At 35.5% G+C, this 22,893-nt stretch overlaps 1 protein-coding gene across 1 annotated transcript in view; it reads right to left on the minus strand.

Annotated features, from left to right (window-relative positions):
- Positions 1-22,681, minus strand: part of LOC125225207 (transmembrane protein 205) — a 38,478-nt gene extending 15,797 nt beyond the window's left edge. The window contains exon 1 of the mRNA XM_048128808.1: positions 22,367-22,681. Within this exon, the coding sequence (XP_047984765.1) occupies positions 22,367-22,614 (248 nt within the window). The 5' untranslated portion in view covers positions 22,615-22,681. The remainder of the gene's footprint in view (positions 1-22,366) is intronic.
- Between the last annotated feature and the right edge of the window lie 212 nt (positions 22,682-22,893).

Raw genomic sequence — 22,893 nt, forward strand, 5'->3', positions numbered from 1 at the left:
CGCGATAAGTGATAAAATAGCAGGCCGTCCCTATCGCACTATTTGTAAGTGCGATAGGGACGGCCTGATATTTTATCGTCTATCGCGCGACCATGCTTCCCGAGAAGGAAGTAACAAGGCTGCCAGTTCTCATTTACTTGGAATTAGAAGTCTCATGTAGCAGAGCGCCATTCCGTTTCCTCTCGCGAATGTCGGAATTTGACTGAAAGTGTCCTACTAATCCAATATGACACATAAGGGGTCTATTCTTGGAGCTTATCATTACTCATCATGGTAAATAGTATCAATATAAGTTGGTACTTATATGGAAGCCTCGCCAGTGAAAAGGTCAAACTCATGAAATTATGTCAAAAACTAAACCTTTTAGTTTAGACTAGGACAATTGTAATTTGAAATTAGTTTAAGTATGACATATTGAATATTTATTAGCATGGGAATTATAAGAATTGACATGTACCTACAAATTTTAGCCTCGCTTAGAAAACTAGAGTTGTATATATTATGTTTGTGTTTTTGCATGCCAGCTGCTGGTGAAATATGCATGTCCTAAATTATAATAAGTCCACCTTGTGTACCATATTTTATGCAAAATAAAGATATTTGATATTTTGCAATATGTGGTATCAAAATTGTTGCTAATTAAGTTTGGTATGACACTATGCATAAATTAATGTAAATTATCTGATGCCAATTAAAGTAATTTTAAAATCTAAGAATAAATATTTGTATGACCAGACTACCTTGTACTAAGAAATAGTTAATGAGATCATTGAGATCTAACTCCAAGTGCATGTTTACGTAATTCTGCCCAGTCGCAAATGATAAGGTATCGCGTAGAACTGAAATAAGTTAGTTCACATGCAATCGTTGACGCTTTGTATCGTAGTAGTTAATCTCTCTCTTTGGCATATAGGTGCGACAGAGCCCGTTGGCTATCGTTTGCAAATTGTACTCTTGGCTACAGGGTGGCTAGCCGAATGGCACAAACGCTCACGAAACGCTCACGAAACGAAGCGCTAGTAGATATCTATCTCTATCGCGCTTGCGTATTGGCGCGACAGAGCCAGCGGCGTATCGCTTTCGTTTGGCGTCGGAGAAATGCCATTCGGCTACGGGGCCTGGCCCGGCTTGTTTTACGATCCTGCGCCGGCCCCTCTGCGAACCGCAGGAATGTGACTTACAACGTTAAAAGATACATGCAGTCGGGTTTTAAACTAATTATGTGAGAAGCCACCCAGGTTGTTACCTTAGAGGCTCTACCATAATTTTTTGACGTCTTAGAATACGTAATTAATACATATATGATAGGATATGATAGATGCTCAGATCGAGACCAAGAGAGAATGTCTCACTTTTTCAACTGCGAACCAAACTTAAGGCTACCAATATTTTGCACGTACCGTACCTACGTAACTACGATAATCGAACTTTCCTGTGTAGATCTTTATACATTGTAAGTACTAAACTCTATGAAATGGAAACCCAAACCTTCTAAATGGATATCATATTTTCTTAAAAATATATATCGCACAAAAGATCAGAATTACGAATTAATGAATAAATAACAATGTAGTTGCTTCAACAGTTTCAACACTCCGCATTGACATATACATATAGAGTTCCTTGACTCCTGACAGGCAGATATTGCATTTAGCTAACAAATGTTTAACCTCAGCTTAGGTGTAGAATATCAGTGGTGTCACAGTGGTGTCCATCATGTTACATTTTGCACTGTGCGTCTGTCATTTGTTATTTTCTAGAAATTCTAGAATCATCCTTGGTGTTTCACGTTATTTGGCGCTGTGATTTTTGAATATGATAAGTGTATAGGAGTTTAGAAATATTTTAAGCGGCTTACTCACGTATTAAGTCGATATAGCGGTAAGCGTCGCGCTCTCGACACGTAAAGGCGGGGTCGCTACTCTTGAGAAAGATCCTCGAAAATTGGATCGAAACATGTCGAACGCTATATCGACTTAATACGTGAGTAACCCGCTTAAAATATTTCTAAATATGTATGAGTCTCACGGGAGTTTTATAGTTCAAATTGTATAGGAGTTTTAAATCAAAATTTTAGGAATGGGGTTTGAAATGTTTGAATCTATATTTTTATGGAAAAAGTATTCTCTACTTTTTCTAAGGACGATATGATATTAGGTATTGAACATACAAAAAGTTCTCCAGAGAAATGTTTTTATTCATTTTCATCCCTCTTTGTGACAATTCATGTCATAATGAAAGTTTTGCAGTGATATTTTTGTGTAAGTACACACGGTTTTGGCAGTGAAATGTATGCGCAGAGCGACCATTTTACAACGTCTAACGTCAGTAGTACAAGTCTCGACGTAATCCGAAGCCGACAAACAAATGACGTGCGCCGATGTGCAAACTTGACGTGTCAGTTTACACAGCTGACAGAAACAGCTGTTCAGCATGGGATTGCGACATTGTCCACATGTGAATCAAAAGTTTCACATATTTTATGTAAACACTCCTTTTTAGAAATAAGTAGTAAAACTCTTTTTTGATCTTTTATATTTTGTGAATGTGCATTTCTTACTTCCCTTCGGGTCAAGATATATTTTATCATTTTTTATTTTTTACTATTTTTTTGCCAGGCTGTAGAGCGTCCTTAATGTCCTTATGCGTGGCAATATTACACACTAAGTACCTACTTATTTTATCTGAGAACGGCACATTTACTTGTAATGTGCCTATGCCTATGGAAGTATTTAAAGAAATTCCTGAGATTTATATCTGTCAAGATTGCAACTTCTTATCATTATTTATCATCAAGAAAAATTCCCGGGGTCGATATTCCACTTCCATATAAGGCCAAAGAAAAGTCCCTCGCTTGACTGTGATTCAATCTTACCGGTTACTTTATGTTCCCCAATTAAAGTTTTCGGTGTATTTTGTACTTAAAATAACTGCGATGATTTATCGAGTAACCTGGCCATTAGTGGATTTTAAAAAGGTTTAATTTAACTTGCAGTGCTTACCAAGGTATGTTGTGACAGCGATTTATGAGATGGTAAGTGAAGAGAAATGATTTCGTGGTAAATGATTAGTTAAACAATTAAACAGATGGTTGATAAGTAAGTGGATACGTTATACATATAGGTATACCTAAATTAAAATATTTATTTAAATAATTTTCCTTAGTAGAAATCAAGTTTTAACGCAATAATGCAAACTCGATAATCAATGGACCTGTACAATAAAAGTAAATATACATACAGCCATAAAAGTTTATTAATAATTCGGTTGCTACTACATGTACAAAGTATAGGTAGTTATAGTTACATATTTTACGATAACTATGTATATGTATTTTTAGTACTTGGCATAGTAAATATGGAAAAAATGCAAAACAAACATGCTCGGTAGCGTTATTGCTTTTGCGACCATAAAAGTGTTGATAGACTACTTGATAGAGTTGTAAACTGTTAAGCTAGCAAAGTACCTAAGTTGAATTTCGTGAAAACTAACTCGACTATAAAGAGAAGTTTGAGTATATTTTGAATGAAATTTTTCATTGCATATTAAATTTTACTTTTACGCAATAAAAAATAAAGGAACTGAATTGTATGAACCCGATTTGAAAATGAAAGAAGAGGCTGAAAACTGAAGTTCTGCCAAATATTCTTGGTTGCTGTTGCTACGAAAGTACTAGAAACATTATAACAGTGTAAAATGCATAACCTCGTTGCATTAGTACACCCATATCTTATTCCACATTTACTGTTCCTTTATATTTACGATAAGTAACAGTGGCAATAAACACGAAATGTAATATTTAATTGCTGAAGTTTATATAAATGTAAAGCGCGGAAGACAATTTTAGCATCGTGCGTAGTTCTAAAGCTTTAGTTTAATAAATATAGTCTACGTAGCAACAATCTCAACACCTCTGTAGATTTGCATTAAAAACATAGCTAAGTGTTGAAGGGAAGGTACTAGTCATACCTACCACGCTTCTTGCCAACGTGTAGGCGTGGGCTATTTCAGCTACTACTAATTGTCGAGTTTGTCATACAAGTTTCTTATTTACAAGTGAAAAATACTATTTCAAATTCTTAAAAGGTATTTTTCAGTACAGATGGTGTTTTTTTTACGCACTAGTGCGAGAAGTGGTTCATTTATATGCCAGGTCGAAACTTCGGAGGCTCATCTGTACTGAAAAACGTCGTACGATACACGTACGAAAAGGAAATTCGGAACTCGTGTCGATTTAAAACACTCCCTTCGGTCGTGTTTCGAACTTCCTTTTTTACGCACTTGTATCGTAATTATATCGTATTTCATCATGCAGAGCGAGCGATGATACTACAAATTTTAAACTTCCAGAAAAATTGAAAAATCACCAGATCGGTGATCCAGAAGGTCGCAGGTTTGATTCCTATCGGAGGTGTAAATTTTCCTTTGTTCTTCAGTTTAATTTATCTAAAAACGATTGCTTGTGCATAAAATAACGCATACGGACGCTATGAAGAACCTTGAGTGTGCAAATAAATAAAACCTTGGTATAAAATCCAATGAAAGTTCAATGCGAATTAACGATAGAGATATCATTCGTTCGAGCCAATTGCTATGATTACTGCAGCAAATAATTGAATGGTTCTCTTAAGTAAATCATTACGTTGAATATCTTATAAATAAATGACGCGTGAAAACACATCTGACGACCTTCGATTCATTCTCATCCGTCGTTCATTCATCAATCACTCAAACAACGGTTTGGTGTTAAGAGGGGGTAGAGCAGGGAGAATTTTCAGAATCTGTCAAATTACCCCATTACACACACAAACACCCTTCACTCACACTACCTCAATTTACTGTGAAAGGTCAGTGACCCTTAATTTTTTTCAAGAGTGTTATTTTGAGTTTGTAGTCAACTACTGACCTCCTTTGAGAAATTAAAACTGTAAAAAAGGTAGCATACAAGAAGACAGAGAAAAAATACGCGTCATCTAGCTTTCCTTCTCTGTCCATGTCTCATGTGACTTTAATTTACCTAAATATGTAGATAACGTTCCTTAAGGCCGATTTAGACGGCGTGCGAACTCGCATGCGATTTTACTTACATTGTGGGCTGTTGAGGGTACATACAATTTTGCACAGCCATCAAATGCCGCAATGTAATAAAACTCGTATGCGAGTTCTCGAACCGTCTAAATGGGCCCTTACTCAGTTGATTGTTTACCTAGGTGTATTTCAAATTACTTTGCACTTCATTTTGCGTTACTTTTCTATACTTAGATTAAAAATCGTCAGCCTGCCTATCCCCGCAAACATTTTTCAAAGACGTGTGTGAAGGCCGATACCTCCAGGCAAACAATTATGGTCGCGTGCTAAATGATAAAACATCAGCCCTATCGCTTTATTTGTAAGTGCGATAGGGACGGTCCGATGTTTTATCATTTATCGCGCGACCATGATTGCCCTGCAGGTCTTCAGAGGCCTGAGCTGTGCATTACGTATATGCGGGTTGTATTAAAGACTATCAGATATTTTCTTTATTCTTTTTGGTCGTTTTAGCTTCGTTTTTTTATCATTTAGTTTATACAAAAATAAAGCATGTGTATAAAATAAAAACCTAATGAATAGAGTACAGCTAGCAGCAGTCAAGTCAGAGACCCAAAGGAAGACAGGGAATATCGACGCATATCTTATCATATCCAATACCGCCATCGCTATCTGCATCAGACTCTTGATCTTACCCAATTTCCTAGTCTCTTCTCTTAATTTCAGTTTCTTGAGTTGAAAATGTTGAAACTCATACTTAGCATTAAATAAAACACAAATACATATAAAATCACAATATAATTTTTAATTATGGCTTAGGCCCTGTACCAGTTGCAGTCGCCACGTCTGTAAAGCCACTTGTAGTTTCTTTTAAATGGCTAAATACCTAGATGTTATGTCATAAACATCTGTGACGTGACTGAAAATTAAAAAACATCGCTCAGAGATAAGGTTCAAATTAGCATGGCAAAAAATACAACAGTGCAGTCAAAATACCATCAAAATACGAAAAAGCAAATATCAATGTCGCCGAATTTCAGGCAATAAGGGCTGTTTTCTCAAATATGAAAAAATCTCAAAAGCAGAACTTTATTAAGACTTTCTAGGAAAATTATTTTGAACTTGATAGGTAGAACAATTTATAAAAGTTTTACAGAAAAAAATTCTGAACTAAGTTTGTAACTATATGAAAAGCATTTTTTTATCTCAGATTGCATATTTTAGTATCGTAACGATTTTTCTTTCAAATAAAAAGAGAATTATTAGAAAAGGTTCACGGTGTCTGCCGTAAACTGGGGTTACATTGACCAATTTGGGAATTTAAACTTTCTAGCTTCTACATTTAATGGGTATTTTTACCCATTAAATGTAGAAGTTAGAGAAGTATAAATTCCATAATTGGTCAATGTAACGTAACAAAGAAAGAAAAAATGGGACCATCAACTTTTTTAATCTTTTCCTGCTAAAAATATAGAAAGGTAACAAAATAATGTACGCAAAAAAAACGATGTTATCAAACTTAAACTGACATTGGGGTTACTTTGATACCCTATGTATTTTTTTAATGGTAATCGAATGTAATCCCTTACAAAAGTATTTTATCTCAAGAAAAGATAAAAAACGGTTCGCAGAGTCAAATATTACAACTCTTTAACGCTATTTTGGGGTTACTTTGATTAAAAATAAAAATTACCATCTTCGAAAAACCAACTTTATTTGCAATTGTTTCAATATTTATCACAAGAAGAGATCAAATTATCAGTCTCAACAAGTACCGTGACATAATCAGACAATAATCAACTATGTGTCATTATGGTCAATGTTACCCCATGCAAGTGATCAAAGACACCCCACATAGTAAATAATTAGTAATAAATGCCTAGTTTGACTTTATGATACAACACTCAATACAATGGTATAGCTAAACACATGTCTGGCAAGCTAATGTTCACTGTGAACCTTTTACTTTAATACCCACTACGTTAGTTTAGAAGTTATTTAAACATGAAAAATAGCAACAAACTATGCTTATATTTTGACACGTTATCCGCACTGCCCACGACCGTACTTACTTGTTCACTGCGTCAGAGCACCATATAACTATAAAGGTTGGTTTAGGGTTATCATATGTCTAGATTTCGATAAATTTATTTTATTAATACATTACCGACTACTCATAACATATTAGTTCCTTATTTTTTGATAAAATAAATATAATATGCTCGTGACAGGTCAGGTTTTGTTCGTAATCCAAAAAAGTCAACCCTAGCACTTTTCCCTATTCACCCCTTCCCGACCCCATTCACCCCAACGTTAGGGTGAGCGAAAATTACTAAATAAAACGACATATTTTCAAAGACAACCCGGAGTTCACACCGCTGGAAGATTTTTTGTGTAAAAAATTATCATGGCACATATAAAAAAACTGCTATCGACGTTCAAAAGTCGGTTTTGGCCCTATTCACCACAAATTAAGTTAGTTCATACCCGTTCCGACCCCATGAACCCAAAATCTTCAGAAAATGATGTACTAAGTAGCCCAAAGTACAGCGCCATCCTAGGTGAATTGGGTAACTAATTTATGCAAACTACTTAAGTCGCAATAGATGTCATTTCATTTAGTATTTTGGAGGTAACTAGTAAAGATAATATTGTCTTCGGTTACCGCGATAGTTACTCATGAAATAAAACTATGGAAACGGATTAAATCGCGTATAATGAATTTAAAATACATCCCGACGTTTCGAACTCTTTACAGCGTTCGTAGTAAAGATAATTTAATTTTACAATTGTGCGAAAATAGATTCTCATTTGGCCGGATTTTTTAACCGAATTCCAAAATTCAAAAGGTTATAAATGTATAGTTTTTTTTAAATATCACTCCTGGTCCAATTTAATATCCCACAAATATTAACGGCAAACTGATAATGACTTAAGTATTTTTGAAATAAATTTGTGACAAATGTGGGTAGTTTAGTAATTAGGCGCCGACTGATTGTGGATAGGTTATATTTTCGCTCTCTGCTAATAAATCTTGTATGGAACGGACGTGTTTTCTTTGGTGCCTCTTCATCAGCGCTGATCTTCGGCTGGGAGCATACCTTACAAAATTGAATGCCAAAAAAAAAGTTTATCAGCAAAAATTACTTACTTGAAAATAAAGTCATAACCGTTTTCATACTTATGCATTGAAATAGATATCACGCACGGAAGTAAGAACGACAAGGCCTCCTGGTGGCTGAGCCGGGAATCGAATCCGCCATCTCTCTCGCTATACCCTAATCCTCTAAGTGCCACTTGCACCAACGAATATGGAGGGTTAACCTGAGGGTTAACCCACCATTTTACATGGAATTTGACAGTTGACAGCCCACTAACCCTCAGTTAAGTGGTTGGTGCAAAAGGGCCTTAAAGATTCATATATTCATAAGACACAACATGTAAACAGTTACCTATCAACCAGTAAGGATTAAAGTTAGAACTGAGCGCAGCGCCAACAAACTGGTTATTCCCGTTTGGCGCATTAATTGTACAGCATAAGTGTAATTGTTTATTATGAATAAATAAATAATAATAATAATAATAATAATATACGAGGTGGTCAAAATGTGCCTATCAGAGATAACATACACTAGAGAAATTTCGTCGGGTACCACACGGCGGGCGGGTGGCCTAGTGGTAATGACGTTAGCTGCGTAAGCTGAAGACCCGGGTTCGATTCCCGGCTCGGCCACCAGTGGGCCTTATCGTTTTTTCTTTCGTGTATGATATCTATTTCAATTTATGTATGTATGTATGTGAACACTTTATTGTACATAAGACAAGTTAGGACATAAAAATACAGTATAGTTATGGTGTACAAAGGCGAACTTAGAACTTATAGGTATATAAGGGATCTCTTCCAACCTTTGAGCGAATTGAGAATTTATTATTTATATAAACTTGAAAATAACAAATCAAAAATTATTCAATAAAATAATTTTATTTCTTCCCTAGATGTATAGTTTCATACTTATGATTTTTATTTTAAAGTAATCCGTTTATATTATAGCAACCATGGGTGATTTTTGTGGACTTAAGTAGAAACGTTGACTTGTGGTTGACAGAAGTGTGATTAACATTTCTAAATGTTAATTTATTGTATCTAGTCTAACTACGAAGCAATACATTGACGTATAAATTGCGTCCATATACAGAGAGGTCATTCATAAAAACATCACTTTAGGTAAGTTATATATCTTTTATACAATTTGACAACCATTGACTACACATCCCAATTCACCCTCTTCCGACCCTAATCACCCCCTTCGTAAACCTATTCACCCCTTTACGACCCGTTTCCCCCATTATTGATCCTATTCACCCCTCAGGCCGCGGATATTTGTTCATCCCGTAAAAGTTCCCCAACACAGTTGCATCGCTTTCTTCATGAAAACCATTATAAAAATGAAAATATGTCTTATGATTTTCTGTTAAACATAAACTTTAGAAGTATAGGTATACACTACATTCAAAAGGATAATGAACAAATTCTTAGCAAAATTTCACACAAAAATGAAGTTAAAATGAGTAAAAAATCCAATAAATTTGAATGCCTACTTTGACAGACATTTTCATGTCTGTAAATATATTATTTACATAAATCATAAAATATATTATTTAAATATAATAGCATTATATACCCCGGGAACCCTATTCACCCCAAATTACGGTATTTATTAAATTGTCAATATGTAAAATGTCGGAAAGTACGGAACGGAACCCTACACTGACCGTGGTCCGATGCGCTCTTGGCCGGTTTTTCTTATATAAAATAATATAAAAATTCACCTCCCAATTTATAATAAGTTTTTGCAAAAAAATCATTTTTGGCACAGGCTTTACCTTAGCCGACTGTACCTTTCTTTCAAAAATCATCTATTGCTCTCCGAGATGTCTCTAAATACCACTTACTCAATGGGGATACGACGTTTCATAACAGAGTTCCTCTGACCACCTTTCTGCTCCATCATCAGATCACCTCCATGATACCAGAATATTGCATTGTCACGTGATTTACATAAGTGTGCAAAATTTCAGCTCAATCGCAAATCGGAAAGCGGGTCAAATTTAGCTTCTACGTTTTGGCCCAAACTAAGATAAATACTAACAAGGCAAGTTGAATAAAAGCTTGTAAAAAGGCTTCTGATATCAGATTTGTAATAAGTTTACTTGTCATAGTTTATCAACAGATGAGACAGACATATGCACTGACAATACTTCACGTGTTTCGTGAGATGTCAAATCACCTCATACAATTTACCGCTCTAAGGCAACTAAGGTAGGGTTTGTTATTGCACTTTAATTACATATTAATGATTTCTAGCCCGTAAGATATATATTTGCTTTAACAATGGATAGATATTTATGCGAGTGAGAGTGTAATTTAGATTTTTATTTATAAGGAATCAAATATTTTTAAGCTACACGATCATACAGATATTTCTGCGGATAAGGACACTCCCCACATCTGCCGTCTAGCAATCGTAGCGTCGGGCCAACTGTATGGCTAAGCCGCGCAGACGCGGCGTCTTTTTCCATACAGTTGGCCCGACGCTACGCTCGCGAGACGCTAGAAAGAGAGACGATGTTTTTGCCGGTCACGGAGCATCACAAATTTTTGCCGGGAATATGTAGTCATATACTTATGGTCCCTTATAGAAAATTAGATATTTTTGCACGCCCGTTCATAGTCATATAATTAGGCTGGTGACTGTTCCATGAATATTTGGTCTAGTCTAGTTGAGTGGAGAAGTACCATTCAAAACGAGCGTTAACTTTCTAAACAACAATATATTTAGGTACTTTATAATTATTATTGTTTTCAACTTACGGTTACGTGTTCGTGGTATGCACAGAGTAAATCTTTAATGAAATTGAGACATTTTTTTATATATACAATTAAATTTGAACTAGAACCACTAAACCTATACCCGCTCGCATTCCCCTTTTTTCTATTCTAAGTAAGAATCAGTTAATAAGTATCTGAATATATGTATGAATAAATTAAATTGTAATTGTTTACATACAACCTGTGAAGTTTGGTTGACAAAATTTGACGTAGGTGCTGTCATATATATTTTTAAAATGACGTACTGTTAATACCAGCGTAATGAAAATGTATTCCGATGAGTAAAAGAAAACATGAAACTTTTTTCAATTTAACCGAACTAGAATGAAATCATTTATACTCATTCGGTTGTGTTCGTTATTTTCTTTAATAATGTGATATATTTTTATTTATTTTTTATGCACAAGCCATGCACCTTTAAACTTTAAATGAGATTGGATCTCTACCTGACATTATTGATTTACCCTATTTATTTTGAGCACAGTTTTACACTGGTATGGTTTTTCGTGTACGTACACTATTTTCTGTCAAAATATTTGTCAAATTTAAACGTCAACGCGGAGCGACCGGCGACACGTCTGCCTCCGATGAGCCGCTCAGGGCGTCTAATCGAAAGGAGAATTCTGACAGCAATGGCGAATGTATGGAAATTTTACGATAGTTTAAATTTAAGGTAAAATTTCTTTGTTGCCTTTGAGAGGAAAAATATAAAAAACCTCAAAACTTCTAGTCCATTTATCTGGCTTTTAGAATCACTTAATGTTATAACTAAAGTATTGAATTTTTTTAACAAAGTTTACTAAACGGCGACATACGTTTTTCTCATTTTAGGTCAACTTTGTGTGGGTTTAGTTATTACACCGTTAATAATTGGAGGTTGTGAATAGTCAAAAGTTGTAGACACACTCTTTAAGATAATAACTACATTTATTTTATTTCATTTAATTTAGAAATGTGAGCAGCATTTGTTAAACGCCGAATGCACTTTTCGAGGATTTCGTACGACCCCCTCTTAACCGGTCTTTACCCGTGATCAATGTTAATGAGATTTATCATATTGTAGCAATAGCGTTTTAGTAAAAAAGCTTTTTGAGTCATATTAGGTAGGTATATCGGAAATGGATAATATTGCGTATGAATTTATAATACATCCCGAGTAATCGAACGATTTATAGATGTCGTCAAATGGCAAAATTAAATTAGCATAATTAGTTATTGAACAGAATTATTCTGTTTAATAACTAATTATATATTATATATTTATGTAATACTTTATTTCGATCTATGGTCAAGTTAAACTTGTTATAATAACATAGGTACATGGAACACATGACACCTTACAAACATTAGTTTAGGACTTTGAAAATGTTGTGAAATACTAAAGAATGGCAACAGATAAATCGGTCATATCCCTGATCATTGATATCATATATCATTCGTTAAGTCCTTGTCTGAAAGACAAGACAGATAGGAACGTCCTTGTCCTCAGTTCGGTCGCTCAGTTTTAGTATTTATAGCTACCTAACGGTACCATCGTCATATCCTATGATTATCAATGTTGCCTTGATTAAGCACAGATACCTATGTGTATGCAGTTGTTCTATAAATATTCCTATCTGACCGTGATAGCTGATTCGCACGATATGACGTTGCAATATAATGGTGTAATAATTATGTGCATTGTATTTATATCGAATTGCAATTCTATCTTTCATTGATAAAGATAGGACTAGTTCTATCAGAAACATTATAATATTTGAATTTTTGGTAAATTTTTATTAACCTTTATGTAACTATTTTCTTTAATTTAATTTAACCTAACCGCCGAGAGAATGGTTGATTTATGTTACAGATGGAGCAATGAAGGTGGTGTTCAAATTCAAAAAAAATTAGTTATAAATTTTGTGGCACTGTTTTTAATAAATTTATAGTACCTAATTGAACTATTGTGATTAGCTTATCTGTTGATGTGAAAGATATAAGACTTCTCATTTCATACTTATTAGTTTACTTTTATCGTACAGAATAGTTAGTTAGTCACATTATCACATACCACAGACCAAGAACTAGGTCAAATACGAGTATGTGATTGGCTATGAAAATTTAGAGTGAATCAAAATCAATCAGAAAACTGGCACATGCTACCTCGAATTGGTTTGCACCAGTATTTTCCAGCACAGATAGCTGATACGCATAGATTGAGCGCTCACAGATAATACCGCAGATTACTATTAAGTTACTAACGTAACAGATCCTTCACTTGCCCGCAAAATGACAAATGCCTACGCTTTATTTAAGTAATAATAATAAGTTACTTCGTAAAACTCAGAAGAATATATGAATATATTTTGTTGTCGGTACGTGCCACGCGACTGGCGCGGGTCTCTATTGGTTCCCATAATTTTTTTAGTCCGATTTTTACAATCCATAACGTTGTTAGTCATAATTTTTAATAGTCATATTATCATTAGTCATAAAGTTGAATGTCAGAAATTGGAGGTCCGATTTTTGCAAGTCATCATTATTGTTAGTCATAAACATTGTTTGGCATAATAATCAAATTGCATTTTGTATTATGGACATAATGTTGAAAGCAATAAACATGTTTGTCATAATTGTCGTAAAGTATATTTTCGCAAGTAATAATGATTACTGTCCACATTAACTTTAATCATAACATTCAATGGGATCTACATTATTTTTCATTATAAGGAACACAAGGTAACTAACGAACCTACCCGAGAAATGAAAATTTTCTCGTTGGGCTCACTGATTTTCCCGCCATTTCGTCTTTTACATGTTATGTGTTTAATTTTTTCATGTCGCTTTTGAGAATATTAGGCCCCGCCAGCGATTCGACGGAGCCCCGCCATGCGGGGCTCCTATTTCTGCTCTGAATGACACAAGGTAACTAACGAACCTACCCGAGAAATGAAAATTTTCTCGTTGGGCTCACTGATTTTCCCGCCATTTCGTCTTTTACATGTTATGTGTTTAATTTTTTCATGTTGCTTTTAAGAATATTAGGCCCGGCCAGCGATTCGACGGAGCCTCGCTATGCGGGGCTCCTATTTTTGCTCTGAATGACACAAGGTAACTAGCGAACCTAGCTGAGAAATGAGGATTAAAATACTCAATGAGCTCACTGATTTTCCCGCCATTTCTTCCTTTGCATGCTGATTTTTGTAGTATTCGGCTTCGTCAACGAATAGAAGGGGGCAGGGGTCCTATTTCCGTTCTAATGGACGCGAGGTAAATGCGGACTACCAATAAAGTCATAAGGTATAATGTATCGATTGTCCACATTTTCGTTAGTCATAATTTGGTTTTTCTCAAAAACGCGTAACTTTTCAGGATTGCCATAAAACAAACCTAACCTAACCTATCTATAGGTGACCCTAATGAAACCGTTTCAGAATTATAACTAATGATAATCTGGCTAACAAAGGGATCCGTTTTAAATGTTATATTCATCAACTTTCTTGATTCTAAGATTATAGTATTCTATAATATGGGTTGTTAACGTTAGAACTATTAAACGTTATTCGTAACAAAGATTATGACTTATGAGGTTTATGCCTTAAAACTGTATGCAGAACAATCAGTAGGGCTTCAAAAAATATGCCTAGTAATATTTCTGGATAATTATTGTTATGCCTTTCAATTTTATACTCATCAACTTTATGACTTTTAAGGTTATGGCATCCAATATTATGGGTTGTTAATGTTAGTACCATTAAGCATTATTCGTAACAAAAATTATGACTAGTGATGTTTATGACCACAAAATATATGAATAACAACTTATGACTAACAAAATTCTGACCAAAAAGTTTATGGGAAAGAAAGGGGTCCCGACTGGCGCCTTTCGGCCACTTGTTACCTCGAGGCAACTGCTGGCGTGTAGTGTAGGTAAGTACTTAACGCGCGACCGCGAGCGACGTAGTAGTAGAGGGAAATTAGCTAAAATTACGGCATAATTAATGGAAGGTTTTTTTTAATTGAAATATGTACGTTATAGACCGAAGTTATTTTTCATCAACCCTCCCCACTCCTCCCCCCTCTGCGTCACTCCTCTACCCTCCCTTAAAGTGCCGAAAATGCGGTTTTTCTAGATTTCTGACAAAACTGTAGAAGATACAGAAAAAGCGCGTAGGAACGAAGTAATCCTTAATAAATTTACTGCAAATCATTCATTAACACTTTGGTTCTAGCACTTATAGTTTTCGCGTGATCCGTCACGAAAGTTGGTCCTTTGCTGCAATTTTCTTTAATGAATGTTAAGTTTTTGCCCAAAATGCTTACGAAATCGTCGAAATTTGTTTGATATGACTAAAATATTGTAACTCATGACTAAAATAAAATTAAGGGGGAAAGATCACTACCATGGGTGGAATTTCCAATATGTCGTGGAATTCCAGTAACTATTTAAGACGTAATATTTTCACGGTAGTAGTCGCTAAGAGTACCATTGATCCATATAGTATATCGATGACTGGGGATGAGCTTTTGGTAGCTGTTGGTAGAGCTCTGGAGTATCAATCTAGAAGCCGTGAGTTCAAGTTCCACCCATGGTAGCGATTTTTCCCCCTGAAATTCATTTTCAGTTTATAATATTTTAGTAATATCAAACAGATTTCGTAAGCAATTTGGGAGAAAACTTAACATTCACTAAAGAAAATTGCAGCAAATGACCAACTTTCGTGATGGATCTCGCGAAAACTATAAATGCTAGAACCAAAGTATCAATGAATGATTTGTAGTAAATTTATTAAGGATTACTTTGTTACTACACGCTTTTTCTGTATCTTCAACGGTTTTGACAGAAATCGTGAAAAACCGCATTTTCGGCTATTTAAGGGGGGGAAGAGGAGTGACGCAGAGGGGGGAGGGATGGGGAGGGTTGATGAAAAATAACTTCGGCCTATAATGTACATATCCCAATAAAAAAAAATCTTCCATTAATTATGCCAACATTTTCATACATAACTTTCCAGAAGCAACGTACTATAGGCCGTAGGCCTGATAATACGCCGAATGATAAGCTCACGGCATTTTCCTGAACGTTTGATTTATGCAATTGTTTGTTATTTTCACTTAATCCATGTTATCTATGGATGGTTTTAATGGATAGATTTTGCATTATTTTTATCTACCTGAGACATTGACCGATATCAAACGGATGTTATAAAAACAACTATATACCTTAAAGTTATTAACGACCAATGGAATATTTCAAGACACAATTGCAGGAATTTAGATACACCATACAACCACCACCTACAGATAACTTTACAAACATTAATACAAATAATGGTTTTGTCTATATTTCAATAGACAATAGCCAATCTTGTAATTTGGGGTTGTCACAAAATACATACATAACATATATCAATTTTAACATTATTGCGATTCCAGTATTAGTAAATAAGTGGTCGGATCCGAACCACCTGCAAACCTATTTTGTGAAGATTTATTTTAATCATCAGTTAGATTTCGTCTGCCCGTATTGTTAAGTTATTTTGCCATGATTTCATTATTAATTGGGGTACGATGCATAGGTATGGGATAATAAAAAGTTATGGCGCTTAGGCCGTTTTCACATTATCCGATCCGATATCGGATGTAGGAAGGATGTAAAATGTAAGATTTATGCGCTTCCAGGTCTTTATTTATGTATTTGATAGATCATTATTACTAAACCGGCCAAGTGCGAGTCGGGCTCGCGCACAAAGGGTTCCGTAGCAGCAAATATAATAAACCAATAACTTAACCAAAATTACAGTTAAATCAACCTATCTCAAAAACTATAAGAGATACTTTGATCAAACCAAAAATCGTTGAAAGAGTTAATTAGCATGCATCACCTCTATTTTTTTTAGAATTTTATACCCCGTAGTTATAAAAATAGAGGGGGGGGGACATACTTTTTACGACTTTGAGAGCTGATATCTCAAAAACCGTTCACTTTAAGAAAAATGTTTTTTAGAAAACTTTATATCATTTTAAAAGACCTTTCCATTGATACCCCACACGGGTATGTACATCGAAAAAAAAATTTTCATCCCTCAGTTACATGTATGGGGGCCCCACCCCCAATTCTTTTTTTTTACTATTTAGTGTCATAATTTTGTAGCGGTTCATACAACACATATTCCCATCAAATTTCATCACTGTAGTACTTATAGTTTCCGAGTAAATCGGCTGTGACAGACGGACAGACGGACAGACGGACAGACGGACAGACGGACATGACGAAACTATAAGGGTTCCGTTTTTGCCATTTTGGCTACGGAACCCTAAAAAAACGATATAAAACGCAAAAATTGCGGATTTAATCCAGATCGCACTATCCTACGATAGTTTTTGTCCGAGGCACCATCGAACTGCCGATATCGGCAGGACGCTTCCGACATTTTTGGCATGCCGGACCCCCCGCCAGCTGTCGGCCGATAATATTTGTATGTGTGCGTATATAATGTAGGTATACGTTTGTAGTAGTGTGCGTGACAAAAATGGCGTCTATTAAACAGTTGTTAATGATGAATTTCTGTTGAAAAAAAAAAGATTGGTATTCATCGGTCCGAATTGCGGATACTATTTTTTCATCTTTTAGTATTTTTTCATCTTTTAGTAGATATAGTTAAATGTAAAATTATTTATTTTAGCTGCCACTCTTGAGTATTTTTATGATCGTTATTTAAATTTTACAATAAAATATTTGCAATGTAGTGCGTATAATTATTAAATATAAAAAAGATTAAAAATATTTTTTGATACAAAATCATACTTCATTGATTTGGAACAATGCGTTTTATCGGACCGACATCCGACACTATCGGAAGCGTTTATCGGGTGTAGGATGTCGGTCCGACACCCGATATCGGATCGGATAATGTGAAAACGGCCTTAGGAAACGAGTGGAGATGATATATCATTATCGATCTCCATCTCCGATCATTCAATAACTACCTGCCGCTGACGATACATTGATAATTAAATACGTCACACGTGACACGAATGATTTCTGATTTTTTTTTATGGGATAGGAGGCAAACGAGCAGACAGGTCGCCTGATGGTAAGCGATCATCGCCGCCCATGGACACCCGAAACACCAGAGGTGTTGGAGGTGCGTTGCCGGCCTTTAAGATGGGTGTACGCTCTTTTCTTGAAGATTTGAAGGTCGTATCGGTCCGGATATACCGCAGGCGACAATTCATTCCACAGTTTAGCTGTGCGGGGCAGGAAGTTTTGTGATTCATCATAATTTACGCTAATTAATAAATTTAGATATAAGATTCTATCTTTGAAGTGTTAATATACAATCAATCACTATTATATGATCAATTAACAATTATATACTCGTATATGTAAACGTTTGACGATTGAGCGTTTAAAAAAAACTCGCTGAAGTGGTTTGCAAAAGTCATCTTTTTCTGAATATATTCCAGATTAGACTGGATGTTTTATAAGATAATATTATGAGTCACTTAAAATATTGACTGGGATATTTCCATAAGAATGTTCGCGAAAAGTTCCAATCTCTGTGTTATCTAACTTTTGTTTTGATTGTTGGTAGAAATTGCCGGCCAATAAAAGTGTCTACCGACCATGAATTTGTAGGTTAACCTATATTAGAATTAGGTCAAATACGTAAAACACACGTGGCAGATTATTTTTATTCTGGAATAACATCTTTTTCAGCACAATACAGTTGCATGAATGAACCTGTATGACAACTTAACGTGTCCGAAAAGATAAATGTCACCGTTTTGGTTTTCAGATAATTTAAGTATGAACCTTTTTTCCGAAGATAATCAATTCGTAAAACAATGGAGATACACTCTTCTTTATCTGTATAATGTTTATTTAACAATAGTTAACGCAATATCGTGCCGTTGCGTTAGAAATACGCAAACTATTTGCGTACGTGACCGCCGTATGTGATTGCAAATCGTGAAAGACATTATCACTCTAGTGATAACACACTTGTAACTTTTCCACACAAATCTGATCCTCTAGCCAAGCGTGTAATCGTCGACGCCATGTAACATTTCGTAGATATCTTTTTTTTTCCTGCTTTGGAAAAATTTGGCTTTATATCTTTCTCTGTCGCTTTTATGTATTGACGTTACCAATAGCGTATACCTAGTTGGAACGGAGCGTCAACGATTGTATGTTTTGGCTAGAGGCCCTGTTGTGCTGATGTATAACTGTATAGTTGTATACGTCATATTCAGCACGTCATAGTTTATTTAAACATTATTGTTTTGTAACATTTAAATTTAAATGAATTATGTAGGTATAAATTATCACTATTCTCCCACGATATTCGCACGCGTTCAACAGTTTAATCACTACCGTATCTCACGCCAATTCATTACCAACTTCGGCACTTAAGACTAAAGTGCATTTTTCCTTGTAGTTAATTACTGAAGTTTTTAGTTTACAAGATCGAGCCTGAACAGTATAAACAGTATTTGTTCTCATGAAAGTACGTGCCCCCAGCCACGTTCAGGTGTACCTGGACATGTGACTTAGGAGTCTTGGGTGACATCCAATTTACGAACGTATTTGATGACTCACTTCCGTAAAAGTAGGAAAATTATGCTTTTATTTTCAAGAAGACTTAAGGAAGTAAATATTTTCCTTGCCGCGCTATAAACAGAAATGCTTTAAAGTGTGCTAATGGCCTGGGCTATATTTGTCTCCAGTCTAATGAAATATTTAAGTACGTCGTAATATTTTTACATTAGTGTTTGTTCAATAGGGGTCATTACAGCTCGAAGACCCAATTACAATAGATAGTATGTAACCTATGTAGGCATTGGTATGTATCTAGGTGTCAGATTGTAGAAAGAGCAATAGAGGAATGACCAGCACGTGAGAACGATCACACGTGACATGTGCTTGTAAGTTACGGTTTTCGAGCGTTTTCTTCAGCTTGTTACGTAAGAAATGATGACATCGTCACAATCTTTGATAAAAATAGACGATAACGGCAACGGGGGTGTGACCGCATGACTTGTTGTTGTTGTAATTATGTAATTTTTCGCCAAACACCTACAGTCGGAAGTAGTTATGTGGACTATATTTATCTGTGTTTGTGTTTCAAAATTGCCACTTCCTAAAATGTCCTCAAATATTCATCAATGTCAACATTTCCGTCGACTTTCGTGAGTAAAGTTAAAATCTAGTGACCTCGCGAATCATTAGTGTCTAATTTGGAAAGTCGAGATCCGGTCACAAGCTCAGAATACCTATAATATCGTGTTAGTAACAGTCAGGGTCACTATGACGTTATCAAGTAGTGAAGTATCTATGCGATAGGATGTTTCAGATTATAAGTATTAGATGTGGCGTGACAGGTGGCGAGCCTACCATGGCCAAGGTAGACTATTAGCATGGGTACTAGGTACCTTAGCTACTGTAACTTCTTTTCAATGTTATCATATAATAAAATACGAATAGAAGAGCGAAAAATAATTGCAGGAAGTTAGATACTGCCATAAGCATGCAATGATCATTTAAATTTTTATTTTGGTAAATGCTGTCTATCATTTTTCATGTGCAAAATTTACTATTATGTAAATAGAACTATATATACTTAAAGCGCATTCCGAAAGTTCGTAATACATAATGTACTAATAGATGTAAAAACACTCGAACACTTCCTAGAAATTAGAAACGTTATAAACGTAACATAAAATAAATTGCAAGAAAACTAGGAATGTTGATACGCAATAATGTGTTATTCCACATGAATCTTGCAATAAAATGTCAACTTTAATCGTCAAATTTTTGAATTGACATCATATTGCGAATTGCATGTGGGATAACACATTATTGCGTATCCGCATCATATAATGCCTTCCTTAATTCGCACAGCGACTTCACCCGGTGAAATCCCCAGGGAGCCGTAGAGCATAGTTAGCATAGCCGTCAGGGCACAGTTAAAAAAAGTTTTCTCTATTCAGTTATATCAGACCCTCTAGCACAACTTGCCTTGTCGCGCGCAAGTCCGTACATGAAGTCGCGCTGGATGTATGGACTCGCGCGACAAGGTCAGTTGTGCTAAAGGGTCTGTTATATAGATATATTTATTTATTTATGTTTTATCATGCAGAAACGTCTGCGAGCGATATTACATACCGGGGTCATCTCGGCAAGGCCAGAGGTCGCAGGTTCGAGTCCTGCCCGAGGAGTGAATTTTCCATTTTTCTTTAATTTAAACATATATTTATTTATGTCACCTCGTTCTGCTTGTGAAATCCTACATTTGTGTGAGACACGTGTCTACTAGCACATATTGTGTTTCTGCCTATAACACGCTAATAGCTTGGTCAGCTACGGTAGGTAGGTATAATATGTATGTATGTCCGATAAGCGGTTGCTAAGTGATCAATTATTAAAAGTAAAATAAACAAAACTTTGATAAAACAAAAAGCAAAGTAAAACCTGCTGCTAATAGCGGTCAGATCACATGATACAGATATATTTTGCGACAATATCTCTTTGGATGAATCTCTTATCTCTGAAATGTTATCTTAGTCCATTCCATAATATTTTGAAGCGTAGATTGATGGGATTACTTTTGGCAAGTATCTCAATACAAGAAAATGTTGTTTCTGAATACACTACTTAGAAAAAATGAAACATATTTGCGAATTGTTATTTGGTAAGAAATTTGGGTTTGGTTATAGAAACTACAACGACAAATAGTCTGTTTGTTACACAAACTTTTTGTATTTACCGTATTTTTTCAATGTCTTATATAAATAAGTAAAAAAAATGTATTTATTTGTTTATTAAGCGGTTTATTTGGCGCCACGTTCCTAAGTATTCCACGAAAATATGCAGTGTTGTTCGCGACATTTGGCATTGTAAACATGAATAACACTAAGTTATTTTGAGTTGTATTAAATATTAATGTCATTGAATACAATCTCGGTCAAACAAACACGTGATTTTTTTACGTAGTAGCTGAATACATCGACATCTAACAAATATGTATATAACTAATATGTAAATCCCTGATGATAATTATGTAGAGCTCGATGAATTATTTATAAGCAATGGATTTGAAAGAGTATATAGCTGAAATTTAATGTAATGAATCATGACTACATGACCTACGTCAAATATTTTTGTAGTATTTTTATTGTTTTTATTTGGTCTACCTTTATCAGAAGTATAGTACCTAAAAAAGAGTTTCTGTAAAAAAACAACTGATAAATACAGAAACTAAACAATAATCGACGGACGCGCCGCTGTAAAACGTGTCAACGCGTTACACCAGGGGCCCATTTCTCAAAACTGAAAGTTACAAGTTACAAGCGGAAGTCTCTTTCCAACCTGTCATATTAGACATTGACAACCACTTGTAAATTGTATCTAGTAGCTTCGCGAAATGGGCCCCAGCCCTCAGTAACAATATAAAAACTTACACATAAGCCTTCGTTTCTTGCACGCGGACCATCGTCGACTTGAAGATGTCGTAGGCCACTTTAGAGTACTGCGTGGAGACCGCCAGCAGGTCAGGTTGGTACGCCACCTCTTTCTGCTTCTCCTCGTTTTCGGGGTCCGTGACTATCCCATGCTTCCTCTTCATCCGTTCCAAACTGTTACTTGTCTTGGGCGGCGGCGGCGGGGGCGCACTGTCCGCGGTGACGTCACGAGTGCACATATTACACATTTTTTTTTGTTTATTTTTTGTGATGTGTTTCGCGCGAGAAGCGAGTAACGTGTGCCCGATGCGCGCGCGATCACGAATATAAGTATAGCATTTCTTAGCCCCACCACTGCGCGGTGACGTAGCAACGCCTTTCTTCGATAAGGGTTCAGATTTGCTTGTGGACAGAGGCGATGGCTGATGTTGCTGAACGCGGTTTGCTGACGTTGAGGCTAATAGATAGCGATATTTGAATTTTGATTGGTTTTTAATATGTGATTTTCCTCAGAAGGGTTCATATAG

The sequence above is a fragment of the Leguminivora glycinivorella genome, chromosome 4, assembly GCF_023078275.1.
Source record: "Leguminivora glycinivorella isolate SPB_JAAS2020 chromosome 4, LegGlyc_1.1, whole genome shotgun sequence".
Taxonomy (NCBI): domain Eukaryota; kingdom Metazoa; phylum Arthropoda; class Insecta; order Lepidoptera; family Tortricidae; genus Leguminivora; species Leguminivora glycinivorella.